General features: G+C 44.2%; 1 protein-coding gene across 3 annotated transcripts in view; it reads left to right on the top strand.

Annotated features, from left to right (window-relative positions):
• Positions 1–23,014, top strand: part of LOC138763032 (semaphorin-3F-like) — a 259,869-nt gene that overhangs the window by 157,380 nt on the left and 79,475 nt on the right. For all 3 annotated transcript variants that reach the window (XM_069936552.1, XM_069936550.1, XM_069936553.1), the window contains 3 exons: positions 5,535–5,695; positions 10,228–10,290; positions 15,314–15,433. In XM_069936552.1, coding sequence (XP_069792653.1) covers positions 5,535–5,695; positions 10,228–10,290; positions 15,314–15,433 — 344 coding nt within the window. The remainder of the gene's footprint in view (positions 1–5,534; positions 5,696–10,227; positions 10,291–15,313; positions 15,434–23,014) is intronic.

The following is a 23,014-nucleotide window of genomic DNA, read 5'->3' as shown; positions in this document are numbered from 1 at the left end:
AATATTTAAAATACATTTATTTAGATATACAGCACAATAACAGGCCATTTCAGCCCATGAGCCTGTGCCACCCAATTAACCTACTACGCCGGTATGTTTTGAATGGTGGGAGGAAACCCAGGAGGAATGGATGAATGTACTGACAGCATGGATTTTCGAACTCCAGTCCCGATCGCTGGTGCTGTAAACCTGTTGCATTGACCGCTACGCCAACCGTGCCGCCCTAAGAACCTTATGATTGTGGATTCTGGGGGCATCATGGTGAGAGAGCTCCTGCCTCACACCTTCAATGACCCAGGTTCAATTCCCACCTCTAGTGCCCACAGAGGGAAATCTGCACATTCTCCCTGAGGCTGCAGTGTCTTTCCCCCCACGTCCCAAAGGTTTGCCACCTGCTAGGTTAATGGCCCACTTTGAATCAACCCTGGCAAGGTGGGTGAGTGGTGGAACCTGAGGAAAGTGAATGGGAATCCAGGGAGGATTATCAAAGGATCCACGTGGAGACTGCGTTTGATGCTTGATGTATGAACTTGGTGAGGGAAGAGCCTGTGTCAGTACTGTGTGAGCGTGGGTGCTCATGTTTCTGTTTACTAAGTAAACATCACATCGGTTTGTGCAGGTAATCCTCATTATGCTTTACAAAGGAACTTTCCACCTTAAACATGGATGTAGGCATTTACCAAGAGAAATTGTATATCAACTTTGAAACTGGGATTTAACTACAATTAAGCTGTAGAAAGAACTACAGGTCCTTACTGAGAGATGCCTCCTATTCATCTTTGGAGGGTATCACAGGTGAGTGTAAACTCTCCTCATCTGGAATCGCTGGTGGGGTTGGCGACCCCAGTAGGATGCACTTATGCAGGTCTCATTTCAAGATCCATTTCCATCCCATACTTTCCCATCTGTGCACTACCCTTGGTGGTTAAACAAAAAAGTTGCTCCTTCGGCCCTTTCTAAATATCAAATTCAATTTTATTGTTGCCTTAATAAGTTGTTTAATGAGAAGTATAGCAAGTCAACACTAACATACACACAAAGTAGAAGAGCAAGAGCATAATTATACAGCAAGGATAGCATGACACCACTGTTGTAAGGTTCACTCAGGAGCCTGATAGCATTAAACCTCTTGATGCGTGATCTCTCACCTTTAATCTGCCAGGAGGAGGGAGAAGGATGTGTTTCAGTATGTTGGGTGAAGGTAGAGATGGAACTGGTGGAGGGATGGGAGGTTTGGGTTGTGTTCTGAGCTGCATTCACCGCTATCTTGTATCTATAGAACCATAGAACATTACAGCACAGAAACAGGCCCCTTCGGCCCTTTTAGTCTGTGCCGAACCATTTTTTTTTGCCTAGTCCCACTGACCTGCACCCAATCCAGAGCCCTCCATACCTCTCACATCCATATATCTGTCCAAATTCTTGTTAACTGTTAAAATTCACCACCTCAGCTGGCTGCTCATTCAACACTCCACCACTCTCTGTGTGAAGAGCTTCCCCCTCATGTTCCTCCTAAACTTTTCCTCATTTACCCTTAACCCATATCCTCTGATTTGTACCCTCAGTGGAAAAAGCCTATTTGCATTCATTCAGTTTATCCCCCTCACAATTTCAAATACATCTATCAAATCTCCCCTCATTTTTCTATGCTCGAGGGAATAAAGTCCCAACCTGTTTAAGATCTTCCAGTAACTCAGTTCCTGAAGACCGGACAACATCCTAGTAAATCTCCCCTGCACCCCTGGATATCCCACTGATATCCTTCCTGTAGTTAGGATTCTTTCGAAGGTATTTTCCCTTCTCATGTGAAGTATATGGCCTCTAGTTTTAGACAGCCTGCCTTGGAAAAGAAAATAACAATTTACATTATCTATGCCCCTCATTATTCTATGCCCTCATTATTCTATATACCACAACCAGTTCACCCCTCTGCTTCCTGAACCCAAATTCTTTTTAAATTTACCTTTAGACATACAGGTAACAGACCATTTTGGTCCACAAACCCGTCCGCCAAATTTACAGACAGCGCGAGATTCGAACCCTGGTTCCAATTGCTGGTGCTGTAAAGGCACTGCGCTTAACCGCTCTGCCAACCGTGCCTATCCGCATGGTTCTAGCTTATTGGCATTGTGAGCAACGGTACCAGACCAACTGCTAATTCATTGCACAGCTGGTCAGTGCAGCTGAGAACCACCTCACGTGCCTCACTTACCTACTGAGCCATCCAATGAGAAGGGCCCAGGGTTCAGTCCAGGCCATGCTTTATCTTTGTAAAATATGTTGCTTGTGTTTCAAAACATGACCTAAATTACAGGGTTAGACACCCCAGTTTGTTCAACGAGAAGCTCAGAAACAAAGCTGCCATTCTTGCCCACAGCCAAGGCAGGCTGTTTTTTCTAAGATTTCATAGTTCTCTGCTCGCTGGTAATGAGCACTTTGGTGAAAGTATGATGGATGTAATGCAATAAATAATAATTATTATTATTATCAATATTAATTGCTGTATGAGGTGTGTTTATACAACTGAAACTTCCTGGCACTTGACCGCAGGGCACTATCAACCAAGAGTCCACTGTATAGAGGGTTTTTCTTTTTCAATATTTTATTGGTTTTATTAAATAAATGTTACACAGGAACAAGACAATAAAATAAAGTATTAACACATTTTATATACCAATACAAATAGTACCTATGTAACATCAAATTAAAAAAAGAAAACCACGTACCAATGATCTCAGTATCAATCCCCTCCCTTAGGAGGCTGCTGCCTTCACAAGATCTCAAGATAAAGGAACAGAAGCAAGCCATTTGGCCCATGGAGTCTGCTCCACAACTCCACCATGAGCTAAACTTTTTCCGCATCTGGTTCCAAATTCCGGCCTTATCCCTTGATACCCTGTCTAATTGGATACCTATCAATCTCCTCATTAAACTCCCCCAGTGATCGGGCCTCCACAGCTGTGGGTGGCAACAAATTCCACAAATCCACAGCCCTCTGGCTGAAGAAATTTCTCCTCATCTCTGTTTTAAATGGGTACCTTCTAATTCTATGAGCGCGCCCTCTTGTCCTGGATTCACCCACCGAGGGAAACATCTTATTCACATTCACACTACTAATAGTAAGAGAATAAAAAGAAGGTAAACATTGGGATCAAAAACCAGAAAACGGTTAATCTTACGAATTTTGAAAATAATTGAAAAACGAACCCCATGAAGAAACAAGGTTAAGGTTCATTTCAGTTGAGGAACGTCTAATTTTTTCCAAAGTCGGACACGCCATCATATCGGACAACCATTGAGTGTGAGTGGGAGGGACAGCATCTTTCCAGCTTCTAACGGTAAGGGAGGTGAGGGCAACTAAAGAGGATTTTTGATGGCTTCGAGGTGATATAAGTGTAGAGAATTCTAATAACCTCGAGGGGAGCAAGAACTATCATTGGGGTCTCTTTAAAGGGAAACAGCCAGCCATTATCTGGTTTGTTGTCTGTAGTAGGTTGGCAGGAGTTTCTCTCAGCAGAGGTGGGGAGGGTGGAAGAAGAGACTCACTCTTTGTGATTGACTGGCCCTCACAGTAACATCTTAAAAAGCGATAACTGTGCCCCACAGTAACAGAGGCAGGCCTGTGACAGAGTGAGTGACTGGCCCCCACAGTAACATACAGCTCCCACAACTATGTGGATCGTATGACCTCCAGAATTACTGCAGTGCGACTGATGACTGACCCCACAGTAACACAAATGCGCATTGCAAAGAGATTGACTGACCACACAATATTAGGTGACTGACTGACCCTCAATATAAACACAGCCTATTATTTTGTGATCAGCAAACCTTGGGGAAGCGCAGCTGATTGGATTTTTGCACTGTCTGCCCAATAGAAGCACAGTGGGAGCATCAGATTTTTTTGTGTGTGAAGGCAAGATAAAACAAGGTTCTCTAATTAGGATTCACAATTCCATTTTATTAAAAATTGCTCATAGTATCTCTTGTCAGATGGCTATAAAGTCTGGCAGCACATGAGCTCTGTTAGAACGGCACCCAGAAAATTATTTTTCATTAATCAGACGGAGTAGATGGTTTTCCAATGCAATAAAAAAATTTCTTCAGCCTCCCTAACCTAAGAATGAACTGCCCCTTCCCCAAAGACAAGGTCCACCTCCTTTTATCTCAAAACTCTCAGAAGTTTCTTCCTACTGCCTGAAATCCTGATCTTGGTGACCACTGATCGTCGTGTGTATCAAGGTGCAATGGGAATGTTTTTTGGTGTGCAATCCAAACACAGTGCAGAGAAATCAGTTAGCAAAGAGCAAGGACAACAGTGTTTTACTTGTGTGAGGGTTCATTCAGCAGTCAGATTGGAATATTTCCTCCGAGGTTTGAGAGGGGCTGACGCAAGTTAGGGGAACCAGTGAGCTTATAGCTATAACCTACTCTTTATAATGGAAAAACCTCATTTAAACTTGTCACACTGTAGTTAAACTGCCCAGGCAGTTGTGGGACTGTTAAGTCTTAACCTCAAATTGTCTGGCACTACACCCAAACTGCAGTTCCAATTATCTGCCTTTCTATAACTCAAAAGATTCAAATCTAGTTCTATATATTTACTAGGATATTGCCGGGACTTCACGGTACAGGTTAGGACATTATACCCTGGAGCGTCGAAGGATGAGGGGAGATTTGATCGGGGTTTACAAAATGATGAGGGGGATAGACAGAATAAATGCAAGTAGGCTTTTTTTCCACTGAGGTTAGGTAAAATACCAACCAGAGGACATGGGTTAAGGGTGAAAGGGGAAAAGTTTAGGGGGAACAGGAGGGGAACTCCTTTACACAGAGAAGGTGGAACAAGCTGTCAGCTGAAGTGATGAACGCGGGCTCAATTTTAACATTTAAGAAAAGGTTGGACAAGTACATGGATGGGAGGGGTGTGGAGGGGTATAGACTGGGTGCAGGTCAATGGGACCAGGCAGAATAATAGTTCAGCACAGACTGGAAAGGGGTTTTCTGTGCTATGGTTCTATCGTTCAACTACAAATCTTATCAAAATTGGATATAGCATAAACATAAAGTCTAACCATATGACTTGAAGTAAGTTTGCTCGATCTGATCAAATGAATGCCCCTCTAACCTATTTGTCCTATAAAGCATAAGCGACTAACTTCCTCAGGGAAGATCACGTTATAACCTGTGAGATACCAAATTGCTGATTGATGCACAGTGGAAATCTATGACCCTTGAGGAATACACCAGCTACCAATTGCAGCAGCTAAATGTTATTGCCTAATTGTCCTTTAGGGCAGGTCAAGGTGGTTTTATTTTAAGGGCTGTGGTTGCAATTATTATAAAAATAGATCGAGTATGGTGGAGCAATTTAAAAAAAGGATTATTTCCTCAAGATGGCCCCACTGTGGTTCTTCAGCTGGCTGCAGGTTTGAATCAGCCTCCACGAAAGTGCTTCGACTATTCTAGTTGCACTGCTTTATCAGTCTGCACGACTTTTGACTGGATCTGTCTGTCCTCCTCTCACCCTGCAGAGCTACAGCATTCCAGCACGGCACGCCACTACAGTTTGTTGCAAAACACCACTGACTACCGCATCCTACTAATGGATGAAGATCACGATCGCATGTATGTGGGCGCCAAGGACTACGTTGTCTCGCTGGACCTTCACAACATCAACCGGGAGCCTTTATTAGTAAGAGCATGCAGGCAGCTGTTCTTGCAGGAACTGGCCTCATTAAACTCTAAAAGCCTGCAGTTTTTTGCAAGGAAGTGTTCAGTGCAGTTATCTTATATAATCTTATATATCATTTATGTACTTTTGTCAAGACAATGCAGATAATTTCATTGTCTATATGCAATATTCTTAGTTACCCTCTGTCTCGTTTATATAAATGGTGCACTTAACCATATATAATAACAAATGTATTATTTATTACTCTCCATAGATGAGAGAATCCTAAACACATTGAATATAAGCATTTATATGTTATGTGCTTGGAGTTATATTGTAGACACTTAACATGCTAAATATGCCATAATCTTATTTGCTGTTTAATGCAGCCATTCTCAATGTTTTATTTTGGTGATGGCCCCCTTTGGACTCTGTTCAAAGATTATAGGACCCCCTTCCCTCTGAAGCAGTCAAAGTTTGGTTTCTTCAGTATTTCAGACCTACTGAGTACATAAAAAAATATTGTTGCAACAGGTGAAAAAGCAAGGCTTTTAATTAAATGTGCTGTGCCCCCCCCCCCACCCCCACCCCCCCACCAGGGTGGCTGGAGGGCTCCCATTGAGAATGGCTGCTAGAAGTGTGTATACAATCAATATAGCATTATGGTGCGATGTATAGTATATATCATCATATACAGCCTGATATCAGTGCACAGAACCTCTCCTTTACAGTGTAGATACATTACGCTGTGTACCTGTCAGTGTAAATAAGGACACCATTCATAATGTATATAACAATGCACTCTGAGTACTCATCCCAATATAACCAAACTCTGTAAACCTCCTTAACCTGCACTCTTCGCCCACTTGGCAACCACAAGCTCTTCTTTAGGGTGAAATGGCTTCTTTTGTTTTGAATATTTGATTTTGGTTTTTACCGACTCGTGCATTTCAAACAACACAGGAGAACATTCATCCCTTGTACAGAGTATATTATACCCAGCTTATTCTACCCCCCCACCCCAACCCTAAATGATAAATCACCAAACACATACTATTACAAAAGAAAATAAAGCACGAAAGAATAACAATGGTTACAAACAGGTCCGGGAAATATTCTGAAGATAACCTAAGCCAAGAAGATACCCAAGCAGCCCAAAGTGCACAGAAAACAACAAAACAAAATGAGACAATACACTAAAAAAGGCTTTATTCTTCATGAATATGTGCTTCAAAGGAACAATGATAAGGGAATTCCTCTGCGAGGTGAGGCAGAATTATAGGAACGTTTAGGCATCAAATATATTCCTATTTTGGGAAATATAAGTATGATTTTGTCGGCATGGTGGAGGGTATGTGAACTAAATAATTCAGGTAGTTTTATGTGCCTGTGAGAGTCATAGAGCTTACAGCACAGAGACGGGTCCCTCAGCCCACCACCTTCACGCCAACCCTTTTGCTCAACACTAATCCCATTTTCCCACATTAGATCCATATCTTATATGCCTATTTAAGTGTCCGTCTTAATTCCTCTTAAATCTAACTGCATCTTGAACATACTAATTTCATCAGACTTCACCGCCTCCATTCGTAGCACATGGCAGATTTCAACTACTCTTTGTGCAAAAAAAAACGTAAGCCTCAGGACCCTTCCAAATTCCTTCCTCTCAACTTAATACTCTGCCATCTCGTTTGTGATGCCTCAACCACAGGGAAAGGATTTGGACCATTTACCCTATACATGCTTCAGATGGTCTTGCACTTCTTTCAGGTCACCCATCTGCCTCCTTAGCTTAATGGAAAACAAACTCAGGCTCTCCAATCTCTCCCCGTCACTAGAGTCATAATCTGGTAACAACCCTCCCCTCCCTCCCTTCTCCACCTATCATCTCCCGCCTTTGCCAAACCCCTCCCCCTCCACCACCCATCCTTTTGTTTGGAAGCCTGCCAACATTCTCCCATACCTTGATGAAGGGTCAAGCCCGAAATGTCGGTAATGTATATGAAGGACCCTGTTTGACCTGCCGAGATCCTCCAGCATTTTATGTTTTTACTTCAACTGTGGCGTCTCCAGATTTTCTTTCCTTGTGATTATGGCCTCTCCAGCACAGCCACATCATTTCTACGCTGGGGTGATCAGAACAGTATGACTCCAAATACTCCCAACCAGCATTATATAAAGAGGCAAAGTAATGTGGACTTTTATATTCTATGCCAAATGCAGACCCTATGTGAAGATCGTTAATACACTTTTTGATAATGTCCTTACCTTAGGTGAGGCCGTATGCCCTCTTCATCACCCTATCCACCTGTGTGGCCACTTTCCAGGAACAATGGACTTGAAACTCTCAGTTTCTCTTTTCCTCAACGTTCACTATGGATCGCCCACCCCTATCTGACTTCCCAAAATGAATCCCCTCACACACTTATCAGGATGAAGTTCCATCTGTCGATGCTCCATCTTCGATTTGATTAAGATCTTCCTTGCTATTCCCAACACCACCAGTCCCCCTATAATCCATAAGCTTATTAACCATACCTCCTATATTCACTTTCAAGCCATTAATGCACCTACCAACAGCAAAGGTTCCGGCACCAATTCTCATGGTACATCACTGGTTACGGCCTTCCAATCAAAACAGCATGCTTCCACCACCACCCTCTGCCTCCTATCACCAAACTAAATTTTGATCCATTTAGAAGCTCGCCTTGAATCCCAAGTGCCTATCTTCTGGCCCAAATACTTGCTGAAGTTCACATTGACCCTGCCTTCATCATCTCTTTTGCTTCCTCTTGGATTAGAACCATTGAACCATAAAATATTGCAGCCCAGAAACATGTCCTTTGGCCCTTCTAGTCTGTGCTGAGCTACTACTCTGCCTCATCCCACTGAGCTGCACCCAGTCTATAGCCCTCCATACCCCTCCCATTCATGTACTTGTCCAGATGAAAATTGAGCCTGCATTCACCACTTCAGCTGGAAGCTCATTCCACACTCTCACTCTGTGTGAAGAAATTCTCCCTAATGTTCCCCCTAAACTTTTCCCCTATCACCCTTAACCCATGTCCTTTGTTTGTGCCTTACCCTACCATCAGTGGAAAAAGCCTACTTGTATTTATTCTATCTATACCCCTCATAATTTGGTACACCTCTATCAAATCTCCCCTCATTCTTCTACGATCCAGGGAATAAAATCCTAACCTCTCCCTGCAAATCAGTTCCTCAAGTCCCCGCAGCATCCTAGTAAATCTTCTCTGCACTCTTTCAATCTTATTCTGCAGTTAGGTGACCAAAATTGCACATGAGCTCCAGATAGGGAAATGTCCAATTATAATGCATTTCAACAATATCAAGATTGACAAGTTAAGACTATGAACGGAGGCTCAAAACTGTGCTTACTTTCTTCATACAGACAGCAAAGATTCAGCTACCCTATACATTTGAAGGATATGCATGATCAAAGAGCAGGGTAGAATGTTCACAGAGGTTTTCCCACTCATCTCCCATAATGTTAGGGGGGGGGGAGAGCTCGTGAAAGTCAACCTTATTGTATCGATGTGTTGACATTGTGATAACATGAGGTCTCAGGGTGATTACAATACTGTTGGGTGAGCAGTGTGAATGCTATGGCACTGTATCAGCAATATTACACACTGGGAGCAACATCGTAATGTGAACGTTATCGGAGAATATCGGTATGAGCCTATCTCACAGCATATTAGCCTGATGTTGAGTAACATTAGCAGGTGTCACCACTATTGCTGGATGTGAACACGGTCACACTATGTGAGCAGTTACACAAGGTGTGAGTGTTGTCGCCCCATCCTTTAATTAGCACGTTCAGCATGGTTACATAAGGTAAGGGCATTGTCATAGATAACACCGTGAGCACCGACTACATTACTGGAAGTTGGGTACGGTATCACAGGGTGCATCAACCATTCCCGTGAGCATTGACGTACTGTGGGAGCACCAGCAATATCACAAGATCCATTAACTATCACACGACGAGCGAACTTTAAAGGTATAGGCACGATGTAAGCCAAGGCGACGCATTCTCAGAATGCGTTGCCTGAACATTGTAAGCATTATCACGACATGTTAAATGATCGCACCTTGTACATTATTATAGTGGGCGGACAATCAAAATGCGTGGACAGTAACCACACAGTCTGAGCATTGTAACTCAATATATCGCAAGTGGTGGGCTTTATCACGCAATGTGGGCCTTATTGGATCCTGTGAGCCTTATCGCACAAACTGAGTGTTATAGAATCTGAACATTAACACAGAGTAACCATTCCTGCAGTCCGTGAGCGTTATAAGAAGATGTTGACTTGCTCCACGTAAGTGACAGGGAACACTTTATGCTCATTAACCACTGGGTCAGGAACCTGAGGTTTCTTCATTCCGAGACTCAAAATCAAATCCAAAAAAGCACTGGGAAAATGTAATGGGAGCAGGGAAGAAGAGTGAACACAACCAGCACGGGCATGCGGGTTCTATCTGTAATTCTTTGAAGGAAGACCAATGTTTCATTTCTACTCCTTTAGATTCACTGGTCTGTCAGCCAGCAACGACGAGACGAATGTGTTCTTTCTGGTAAAGATCAGAATGTAAGTGCTTGCCCTCTCTGACCTCCCTTTGCTTTTCATTGACTAACGTTGTACAAGTATGGAAAGAATGTTTGCCATTCACACAGTCACAAAAAGCAGTTTACCACATCATCAGGAGGTCCCAACCTCTAATTTGTCTTTCATGTTCAGAGACTATTGTTATATAAGGTAAAGAACACAGCCATTTGCAAACAGGTAGGGTTCCAGGCGAGAAAATGTTGATCTGATGTTGATGGAGAACTGCTGGCTGGGACACCCAAAATCTTTCTTCAAAGGAGAAGAACTTCGCATTTTTTAATCATCCCTTCCCCGTGCATCTGAAAATTGGAGCGCGGTGGATCTGTTGCTCGGAGCACGACTAAGCTTGCTTTTTTAAAAAATTGCTTGCATTCATTTCAGCAAAGAATCTTTTTAGAAGTGGATGTTAAGGCACATTTGGGACCAGATTACACATTTAGTGCATGCAACCAAGGTAGGATTCTACCCTGTGGAGTCCATCGTCTGCTTCATTCCAAGAGCCAGGTCCAGGAGTGGGACTTACTGAGTCCTCAGCTCCTGTGACCCCAAAATCAAGAGTTACATCAATTTGGCACCTCGAGGAAGACATGGTTTAAATTATTTTGTTTATTGCCCTGTGTCATATATATGACATTGAATCACAAGTATTAAACAAGCAATATTGCTTCAATAATCTATAAATGCCTGAGTACTTACTGAATGCCTGATCTAGTGTCAGCGACTCCATTTCAGGATATGATGTAGCCTATCTCTGAATGTTTTTGGGACTGATTAACCAATCTTTTAGCGCAGTGGTTCTCAACCTTTGTCTTTCCACTCACGTACCACTTTAAGTAATCCCTATGCCATAGGTGCACTGTGATTCGTAAGGGATTGCTTAAGGTGGAATGTGGGTGGAAAGACAAAGGTTTGAAAACCACTGTTTTAATCGTACCTCATTGATTCATTATGTGCATGGTTTCATAACTCCAAAGGAAATGGACCAATGACAGTTTTTCTCAAGCAAAATATTTCAGTACCAATTGGGTCTAGAGCAGTGATTTTCATCCTTCCCTTTCCACTCACATCCCACCTTAAGCAATCCCTTGCGAATCACAGAGCACCAATGGCACAGCGATTACTTAAAGTGGGATGTGAGTGGAAAGAAACAGGTTGAGAACCACTGTCTTGGCAGTTTTCTGGCAGATTTGCCTAGACTTATAAGTGATGGCTTGGGTTATCATGTTTCTCTCATTCCATTTGGATTTACTCAAATTGTTGTTGTTGATTAAAACATTTTTTTCTCTGCAGCAGTTTCATAAATTAGGACAGGGATGCTGCAGAAAGGGTTCCTGCATGTTGGTGTTCTCTGCACAGGCATTCGTGGAGTGCCTGCACCCAGCTAACTGTGCACACAAGACATCACTCCTTAAACCTCACTGTCTGTTCACTCAATCTTACTCCTTAACAACAACGCGCATTAATGTAGATCAGATTATGAGGTAAAATGCTCAAGGCAGAAGCTAAGGAAAACCGTCAACACCAAGGGACGGCGCAGTTAGCGTAGCGGTCAGCGCAACGCCTTTACAGCGACTGAGGTTCGAATCCGATGCTGGGTCTAAGGAGTTTGTACATTCCCCATGTGTCTGCGTGGGTTTTCCCCGGGGGCCCCAGTTTCCTCCCACCGTTCAAAATGTACCGGGGTTGTAGGTCAATTGAACGTAATTGGGCAGCATGTGCTTGTAGGCCGAAAGGGCCTATTACTGTACTGTATGTCCAAAAAATTGTTATTATAACATTAAGTTAAATAAGGATACAGAAGGAACAATACAAACAAGAGGGCAGAAGGTTTTGTGTACAAGGAATAAAATTTAAAGATGATCTGAGTGGAGAGGTTTTTTTACACAGATCGTGGTTGGTATCAGGAATGCCCTACCAGACAAGGTGTAGGTTTAAGAGGTATTTTGACAGGGATTTAAAAAGCATGGCATGGAAGGACGCAGATGTAATGTGATTACTGTAGCTGGGCAAAATTGTCTTTGTGGGTGTGGTGAGCCAAGGGACCCATTTCTCTCCCATATTATTCTATAAAAGCCTGCTCAAAGAAGAGCATATTAGAGGGATGTGGGGACATAGCTGTGTGTATTTTCTTCTGCTCCTAACCCTTTCATAAAACCAGAGCTTGCTGAAGAAGTTCAGTTGAGGCCAATTAATGACCTTTCCATTTTCCACATTCCCTTGCAATGCAGAAAGCGGTCCTTTCACCCATGATCCTAAATCAGCTCTCGGAGCGAGCCCATTCCCTCCCGATGAAAGCTATCCTCCCCACGATTTCATCAATTCCTGCCAGACTCTGCGGCTCACTTACACACTCGGGGCCATTTATAGAGGCCAAATAATCCTCAAACCATGTTACTCTGGGATGCAAGTGGAAAACGTAGCAGTCAGAGGAAACCCACACGACTACAGGAAGAAGATACAAATCCCACCCAGGCTGTACCGAAAATCAAGGTTGAACCTGGGCCACGGGAACTGTGAGGCAGTGGCTCGACCTGCTGCAACACTGTGCAGGATTTTCGATAGTTTATTCCGTCATTTATTGCTGCTGTTAATTTGTCAGGTTAGAGTCACAAAGGCATTCAGTAAGGAACATGCCTTTCGGCCCAACTCATCCATGCAACCAAGTAGGCATTCTGAGCTCTTCCCATTTATTTCCATTTGGTTCATAACCTTCTAAACTCTTCCTGTCTTTATATCTGTCTGAATGCCAGGTACCCACCTGGCAGCTCCTGCAAGATACGGACATCCCTCTGAGTGAAAGCGGTGCTCCTCAGGCCGTTATCAAATCACTCCCCTCTTCCATTCGAGTGCAAGGAGACTGGAGTAACAGCTGATCAGAAGCCAGTTGCCAATAGTCGTGAGAGGCAGGGTATCCGGAGGCTTGGAAGCTCATGTGGCTCTTCTCCTTCCTGCTGTGGTGCCAATTAACAGAGATGAGGAGTCATTCAGGGTGCCTCTATTGCAGAAGGCTGAAACTGAGTACAATAAAGGAGGGTCAAGATAAATAGCTGTTGGGCAGGAAAATGGAGTAAGAACTGGTATCAGCCAAGATCTTATTAAATGAGGAGCAGGCAGAAGGTCTAAAAGTGGCCTAGAGACTAGGTGGAATAATTGGAACAGCACAAATTAGATGGGCCAAAGGACTGCTTCTGTGCTCTATGTGGCATTTTTTTCCTCAGTGATGTATCGATTTTTGTGAGTGACTCAGCCACAAAGGGGAAATGAGTAGCAAAAAACAAATTCATAAACAAAGCTGGAGAAACTCAGCAAGTCAAGCTGAGTCCTTTTATGTAGCAAAATCATAACCGACGTTTCGGACTAGATCCCTTCATCAAAGTACGGGAAAATGTCGGCAGGTGTCCAAATAAAAGAGTAAGGGGGGAGGTGTGGTCAGAAAGGCTGGAGGTGATGAGTGGAGAAGGGAGGGAGGGAGGTGACAGCAGCTATCAGAGGAGGGGGGATGGCTAGACCACCCACAAATTGGAGGAATAACACCTGATTTTCCTTCTGGCCACTCTCCAGCCAGATGGCATTGACATCGACTTCCTCTTCCCCTCTTCCCCCTCCCCTTTCTGGTTCTCCTCCCTCTCTTCGCCTAACTATCCCTCCTCCCCTTTTTGTTTCAGATTCCAGCAGCGGCCATTTTTGAAACAGGGATAAGAGGGCAGTTCCCTGAAGCAGTTCCCTCAAGGGTTTGGTCTCTCCACGGCCATCAGGAGTTGCCTCTGCTGCCTCAGGAGTTATATTGAAGGTCCCTTCCACCCTGCTCACATTCTCTACTCCCCTTTTCCACAGCTTGAAAACACGAAGGTCCAAGTTCAAGGACAGTTTCTTTCCTGCTGTCATCATTCTCCTGAATGGACCTCCCATCAGTGAAAGAGAATGATTCTGCACTGTTTATCTGTACTCCTCTCTATAACCAGTTCTTTTTGACTTGTTGCATCATTACACCCTGTTGCATTTTTGCAATCCCCACTGTCTTTAAGAATGGGTAGATTGGCCTGGATAGCATGCAAAACAAAGCCTTTCACTGAATCTTGGTAGATGCGGCAATGAGTAATTCAATAAACCAGTCACATGGTGAAGACATAGGCTTTTCAGCCCATCAGGTACCCACTTACATTAATTTTATTGTCCTCACATTCAACTACCCTAGATTCCACGAGGGAGCGGACTAGAGCAGAGGGACTGTGCAAACTCCTTTCGGACAGAACTAGAGATCAGGTTGGAACCCAAGTTGCTGCAGCTGTGGGGCTCACCATAAAGTATTTCTACATGCCCCCGGTAACCTTTGAGATTTCAGATTTGTTATCAGAGTACATACATGACATTGCATACATTGCTGCAGGCACAGCAGAATTACCCACTAATTGGTGTGAAAATTCCCTTGCTCGTCAAGAACCTACCCATGTGAGGTCAAAGATATTACTTAGGTGCAAGTATCTCAGCCTGTCTTGACTAAGGGTCCCATCCCTAAACCATTCTCTCCATGCTGCCTGGTCTGTTGAGTCCCTCCAGCATCTTCTTATTTGCTTATAGATTCCATCAGCTTTAATTATTGTGTCTCTTAAAGCAAAGATACGTAGTGATCTCTACCTATATTCAAAGTATTTGCTTCCTTTGTCCTTTAAGGAAGAATTCCAAAGTCTCGCGACCCTCAAAAATGGGGTTCAAACAATGATCCAGAGTCTTTCCCAAGAGGGAACTGTCTCTCTACAGTCAGCCGAAGGTAGTCTGGTGAATACTGAGGTGGTCTCCTTCCTTCCTTCCATCAAAGCCTTCCCGCATCACTCATGTTCCAGAGGGGTGTGCCATAGTTTAGACACAAGAGTATATTTGAAAATATCCTCACAGTTCTTGACAATTTAACGGAAGAACCAGCTTCAACATAATCATCAGCGAATCCCGTTTTGAAATGGTGGTTTGAGAAGTGCCTAATGATGTCCTTCTGTTTCACTTCTGTTAGGGCGAGTGTGCAAATTTCATCTGCCTCATTGAGCCTTGGAACCGTACGCACCTGTATGTCTGTGGGACTGGAGCTTATCACCCTATCTGCACCTTTGTCAACAGAGGACGCAAGGCAGAGGTACGTAGTTGCCAACTAAGCAATCCCGCCTACCTCACCACCTTCAAGTGGCTACGTTATAAAACCTACTGGTGGAGAAACTATCCGTTGACATGCCAATAATTAACTGGAAGCAGTTAACTGATGCTAACGACTGTGCTCGGCTATTTCTTCATTCATTCGCCAGTGTCACTGGCTGAATTGAATGGCTCACATCATCAGGCCATTTCAGAAGACAATTCACAGTCAATCGTGTGGGCCCATCAACCAAACAAGGCAAGGACAGCGGTCTTGCCACCACAAAGGCGGTGAGCAAGAAGGGATTTTATGGCAGATAGATCATTTCGTGGTCACAATTATTGACACTAGTTTTGTTGTTCCAGATTAATTTAACTACTCGGTTAAATTCTCCAGATGGCCTGATGATTTTCAACTCTTGCCTGCAAATCAACATCTAAGCTTCTGGCTGCTAATGCGGTGACATAACTATATTTTCTATAATGACTGCCAGTTTACAGCAGACCCAGGCGTGAGGAGAGACTATGCCTTAGCAGTAGAGAGCTTGTAATTTATGGAACACTTCTACCATATGCCACACCTCAAATCAGTCTCAAACAGTCACCCAAACTGATATCCCTGGAATACTTTGATCCTCTTTGCATTCAGTCGAATCTTGACAGAACATGCCTTTATCCTTTCTGTTGGAATACATAGATATGATGTATACCAAACACCTAAAAGGGGTTGATTTGATGGTAGATCTATGGATAAAGCTTTAAGAATTCCCAACTCTAATCAAACTACTTTAATGAAGACAACCAATCAGCCTGCTCCTATGGGTCATCTTAGCAAGTTAAAGAGGATTACCATTTCTGACTTCACCCTTTGGACTGGTTTGACCAGGGTCAGCTGGGTCTCCCAGACCATCTGTGATCTCAGGAAAAGATCAATCTTTTTGTTCCATCCTGCTAAATTCCTTCTGCACCCCACCCCATCCCCCTTACCAACCACTGCCCTGGGACAAATAAAAATACAATCTTACAGTGGAACTCAGCAATATCAGTGGGGAAAAGCATTGCCCAGTGTTTCAGCTCCAAACCCTTCATCAGAATCGATGAAAGATTCCAGCCTGAATCATTGGTAATTCCATCTGCTGCGTCTGATTGACACGTTGAGTACCTCCAGCAGGTTGTTTCTTGCTCCAGATTCCAGCATCCGCAGCCTCGTGTGTCTCCAGATCAATGGCCTGGGGTTGGGCCTATAACCCTTCAATGGACACTATTCCCCCCCAAACTCATCTGCTTTTCCAGACTCACACAACCAGAACCTGGGAAATACCTGCACTTGCAACCTGCCTGTCAATCATATTAACATTTACCCAATGAAGAAGGTGGATTTCGTCATATCCCACAATGAAAACTCCAGACCCAGCAATGAAACCTTTCCGTTGATATCATCCCAATTTTCCACCAGATAATGATGAATTTAACTCCACCATTTCCTCAACTAGAGGCTACAACATCTCACTTTACTGTTCATTGTCTCGTGTAACAATTCTCATGATTTCACCAAACCATCTCGCAACCTTTGTTTCTCCACTAAGAAAATGGTTAATTTACATCATGGTACCTCGTTAGTGAATCCCTGTGTTGCTGTTCTGCATCCTTCCTGAGTGTGGAAGAATATAAAACGGCAAGACTTGCTTCAACATTGCCCTTTTAAAATATTACAACATCTGATTTGTTTTATTCCACTGCACTATTGCTTTTCTGGAATCAAAGAATCCTAGAGTCATAAATTCACCATGGAACAGGCCCTTTGGCCCAACTTGACCAAGTTGGCATTCTAGTCTCATTTGCATTCATTGGGCCAGTATCCTTTTCAGCCCTTCCTCTCCATCCCCTTGCTGCCTGTATCCTGCATTGGCTTCCCACATAGATACCTAACACATGCACGACACTTTCTGTGCTCCTCTAGCCAACCTGATTGTTCCACTTCCAATGGAATTGTGCTCTCTTTATTTTTAGTCCTTGTGCTAATTAAGGCCCCAGGAAATGCCGGAACTAAAAATAATGAGAGCAAAATATCTCATCCATTATATCCACATTCATCCCTCCATCAAGCCCAAGCCACTTCATGACAGCTGAAAGAAAACGAGTGAATTAGAAATCCCAACACCTCCTAATGAACCTACTGCTCATTAACTCTCTTACACATTTTGGTCTTTATTCGCGTAGTCCAGACCTTGGGCTGTGAAGCAGGGATTCCAGGAATAGCAGATGCAGGGTGCTGCATCTTTTGTATCAGGCCCTGTCTTCCAGATTTCTTTCCGAAACGTGTTTTGTATGTTCTTCCCTTTGTTTTATTTTAGATTTCCTGCTGCACTCACTGTGCCTGTCTGCCTTCTACCCCAGTAGCACTCACGAGCCACTTATATCCCCTCCTTCTATGGTGGAGAGAGGCCTGGAGTTTTAAAAAGTCCCAAACCTCGAGCATAAAATGTGGCATCAACTGGCTTGACTTGACGTGACCCAACGCGACATCACTTGATCGAACAGGCCGATTGGTCTGTGCGCTGAATATAATGCCTGTACATCCCTCAGCCTCGGCACACGGTGAGGCTCCAGCCAAGGGATGGACCTCTGCTCTTTAAGTGCTCACAATTGAGAGCCTGGCTGCAGTTCAGTGCTCCCATCGATGGTGGCTCATGGGGGAGGATTCTCAACACTTATTCTTTAATTCCACATTCTGAACACGGAGGCATCACTTCCATTGGTGGAGATTTGGAAAGAGTTCATTTTCTTGGGTTTCTTCTCCCTACCCAACCCGCTCGACCTACCTCTCCGGCAGTGCATGCCCCCATCCATCTCAAATGCTGCAATCCCACAGCCAAACTAGCCTGCCAGAGTTTACAGTCTTGTGACACCAAATGGGATGGCTGTCGCCCTCTTGAGCTCCTGGAGGTGTGGTGTAAGGTAAAACATCATGAGATGGGAATGTGTAGGGAGTTACCCTGTACAGGGCAGTAACAAGAAGGGGAGGTGTCCTTGTACTCCTGTTAGGTAAAACATCATGAGATGGGAATGTACAGGGCTGTAACAAGATGTGAATGCATCCTTGTACTTACAAGATAAGAGAGACATTGATGGATTGAGAGGCAGGAAGCTAGCAGGGAAAGGATAGCAACAGTTTTAGTCATTGGACAAGTAATGATATGATGATGTTCTAAGCACATATCCAAGGGTATAAAAAATCACCATTTTGCTGATAACGGCAGAATGCATTCTCCGACTAACATGGTTAGTCGCAAGTGTTACAATCCGGTAATAAAGAACAAAGAACCCTGATTTCGACTCAGCCTGGTGTTTGTCTCACTCATTCATGAACAAAGCAGACCTAACAGTGGCCATTGCCAAGGAAAGGTGTTCTGTCTGCTGGTGGAGAAAAATAATTCAGCACGGGGCTTTGGAAAAAAGTAGTGGCTCTGCTCCCTGTCTGCTGATCGCCCAGTTTATACTAGTCTCCTCAAACACTCCAGGCTGAAAGTTGGTCCACTGGTGGACCCTTTATGCTAGAGGGATGGAACATTATGGTGGAGGTGGACAATGAAAACATCCCTCGCCTCACAACGTCACCTTTACACGTTGGCTTCCATTGAAGAATGAAAATTCAACTACATCCTTAATGCAGGAAGGAGAGCTGGTGTTCTGAATCCCTCACTGACTATTACACGGAGAGTCCTGGCATTCTTTGGAAACAAAGGTTAGGATAACTGGCCTGAGATAGTTTGGCGGCTGTGGAATTGGATAGTTCACGAGGCCAGAGGGAGGATAAAATTGACTAACAGTGGCTGGTCTTTTCACAAGTAAGGGTCAGGGGAACCAAACTATCAATTTCTGTTTTTCAGAACCACAGAACACTACAGCACAGAAATAGGCCCTTCATCCCACCTAGTCTGTGCCAAACTATTATTCTGCCTAGTCCCATTGGCCTGCACCCAGACCATAGTCCTCCATACCCTTCCCATCCATCTGCACGTCCAAATTTTTCTTACATGCCAAAATTGACCACGCATTCACCCCTTCAGCCGGCAACTCGATCCACTCTTGAGCAGCTTGTTCCACAATCATTCTTGAGAACCATGCATGTGCAAATGTTAATGGAAGTGCGACTGAGCTGTAGCACATCAGGCAGTTGGGTGGTGTCAGTTCACTCTGCAGTATGTACAGCACAAGAGTTGGCAGATAAAGATACACAGCAGGGTATTTCCAGAGTTACCATTGAGTAATATAAATATCGATCAATGTGTCATCTACGATCAATTTGATTTTCTTCTGCCAAAGATTACACCTACATTCCAACTACCAGCAGATGAGAAAAAAGCACCTTTTGGCACGATAGGTTATTTTTAGAATGTATAACACAGTAGAAGACCATTCGGACCACTGAAACCCCGTGCTTACAAACACTATATTAAACCATCAACTCCATACGGTTTTGGAGGGTGGGCAGAAACCAGAGAACCTGGAGGAATTCCATGCAGGTCATGGAGAGAACGTATAAACTCCTTACAGACAGCGCCAGAGTTGAACCCGAGTCACTAATCGTGCCACCGCCAGCTATTGCCCCTTCCTGCACTCTCGTTTGGCAGGTGCTTACAGTATGGACCTGTAACATTCCAGCTGGCAGGGTTTAATAAAACCCATGAGAGCAATGTGGAGTTTCTCATCTTTACACTCTTGTCACGGAGTCATCTGGAAATCCTGCATCAACAACTCGCTCATCAGTCTTGTGGTTTAATGCAGATGCCTCAGGTCTGGCTTGTGCCACCAGTGTTCTCCATGGCCTCAGTGCTGCCAAGAGATCAGGAAGACCCACAGGCTCTGGCTGAGAAATGAAGCAATGCTGGCTTTTATTCAGGAGCAAAGCACTCTCAAGCAGCTGAGGCTTTGCTTTCTTGCCAAGTACTGGAGGAAGGATGGTAATTACAGCATATGTGAGGTTTGGTGTGAAAGCTTTGCATCACCACTAGAGTCCTGTTAGCACAGCCCCGAGTCTGTCAGGGTTTACAATTCAAAAGTCCCTGCCCAAAAAATGAAGCTGGTGAATGAGCCAGCAGATGCAAGCCAAACCAGACCCACATGTTCACTCTTCCCAGCCCCTCTCCTCTTCCCCACCCCAAAAATCACCAGGAGACACAGACACATCTAGGTGGGAGCTAGGTAAATGGTTAGGATTGAGGAGAGGAGGGATCAACAGGGAAACCCGCAGATGTTTGGAATTCTCTGCCCCAAAGGATGCTCAGTAGTTGAAGCAGGGAGGGCGGATCTGTTTCTCTAAGCAGCAATTTTCAAAATAGCATAGCTATATAGGATGTCAGAGGAATTGTGGGTTTTGCCCATGAGGTATGGCCAGGGCTACAACTACTTATACTTGACACACAGTCATATTACTGAAAGCATTCGCCATGAACTGTGATAGGTTTGGCAAAAGATCATTTTTCAATGATAAATGACGTGTTGAAAAAGGACATTAAGAACACCAGCAAACGATTACTTCTTCCCCATGGCCAGCTCTCTGTTACGCTTATGTCACTTTAGATCATGCCTGAACATGAGAATGAACTCTTTGGTGTAACCTCATCCCACCAAGATCACCACCATCTCCCATTAAAGCAGCTCGAGAAACACTTCTCCAAAGTCACTGAGTGCTTGCGGTCTAAACCGACTAATCGTAAAGCAAAACTGTCGAGTGAACATAGAATTAGCTCGACCAAACCATCAGAAACGCAGCACTCTTCCTTAAACCAAACATTGCAGAAACTGTAGCGCACACTTTAAAACCACCACGGAACACAGCACCCTGTTCAAACCTAACCACACCCTCCTTAAACCCATAGTGGGTAACCAGAGAACATATATCCCACACAGATTACACACCCACTCCAAATCCAAATGGATCTATTGGAAATTCATGCTTCTCACAGAGAGGCATGAATTTGTAGAATTCTTTGCCCAAGGAAGCAGTACAGACTACCTCATTAAAGATATTTAAGAAAGATAGATCGATTTTTGAGTAATTGTTGAATTAAGAGTTATGGGGGGGGTGGGGGGGGAAGGCCGGTTAAAGGAATTGAGTCCATGGCCAGATCAGCCATGATCTCATTGAAAGGCAGGGCAAGCTCGATGTGCCGGATGGTTGATTCCTGTTCCTAATTCTTATGTTTGACCCTCAGTCTCTACACTACTGTAGATCCTGTGGATCCCTGCAATCATCACCAGTAAACCTTCCGAGAATGCGCGCATCTTCTCATACCACCAATTCCTACGCTGAATCCGATTGAAAATCAGGACACTTTTATATCCCTCTCCAACCTCTGACTTCCTGGGATTATGAACACGGTCCTTGGGTCAGCCCCAAACCATTGCAGCAGATACAATCTAAAATAGGCTGATATTCTTCAAAACTCATTCTATTCTGAACCAAAGTGCAGTCATTTTTTTTTCGAAATTGTGTGGGAGATGGGACATAACCCATGGGTTATCTTCTCCATAACTACCCTCGGGCAGTGATGATATTAAATAGTAGCTCCGACTGAAATTTCTCTGTGACCGCATCACAAATTTAAGATTTTAATAATGCCTAGGACTTGGATCTTAAAGTATGCAAAAACAAACATCAAGCTTAAATACCGAGAAGGCCTGCAGACACTGGGGTCAGGAGCAATGCGCAGATGTGCTGGAAAAACTCATCAGGTCACACAGAATCCAAAGGATAGGCAACATGTGCCTGAATAAAAAGGTGGGGGAGGGAAAGGAGGAGAGGAGAGAAGGGAGGAAGGGACAGGGGGAGAATCAGGAGGCTAGCAGGAGAGGTCACAAGTGGGAGGGTCTTCTTCTTTGGCTTGGCTTCGCGGACGAAGATTTATGGAGGGGTAAATGTCCACGTCAGCTGCAGGCTCGTTTGTGGCTGACAAGTCCGATGCGGGACAGGCAGACACGGTTGCAGCGGTTGCAGGGGAAAATTGGTTGGTTGGGTTGGGTTTTTCCTCCTTTGTCTTTTGTCAGTGAGGTGGGAGGGTAGGAGAGAAATAAAAGATGAGAAGTGACGGTGGGGAGAGGGTAGCCAGTAATTGGCTGGATACTTCTCTATACACTTTATCCTGGCTCCTGATTTCCCAGTGTCACTCAGTCAGACAAGGATGGCACACTGTCTATTCCCTCCCTTGCTTGCATACATTAATGGTTTTCACACAGCCGCTGCGTAACGGGAAATTTTCGCAGAATTCCCGCAACACAGGCCATGCCAAAAGGTTCGGATCGGGAACGATTGACTCATTCCCGTTCTGAGATTTTTTTCCCTGTGGACCCCGGGACGTTCTTGGCGGAAACTGCCTTGCAGTCTAAACTGAACTGCAGGCGATCTGTCACAATGGGTTGATGAATACCACACGTATTTGCAAGCCCCGCCCCTTTACTAACCGCACTTCCATGCAAAAATCGCGTGAGGGATCGGAGGTTTCAAGTTTTGGTCACTCGTGTGTGAGCGGCCACACCGGTGGGTAAGGAAAAAAAGTTTTGAATGGAAAACCAGACTGTACCA

The sequence above is a fragment of the Narcine bancroftii genome, chromosome 5 (assembly GCF_036971445.1).
Source record: "Narcine bancroftii isolate sNarBan1 chromosome 5, sNarBan1.hap1, whole genome shotgun sequence".
NCBI lineage: Eukaryota > Metazoa > Chordata > Chondrichthyes > Torpediniformes > Narcinidae > Narcine > Narcine bancroftii.
This window is presented reverse-complemented; position numbering and strand designations above follow the sequence as displayed.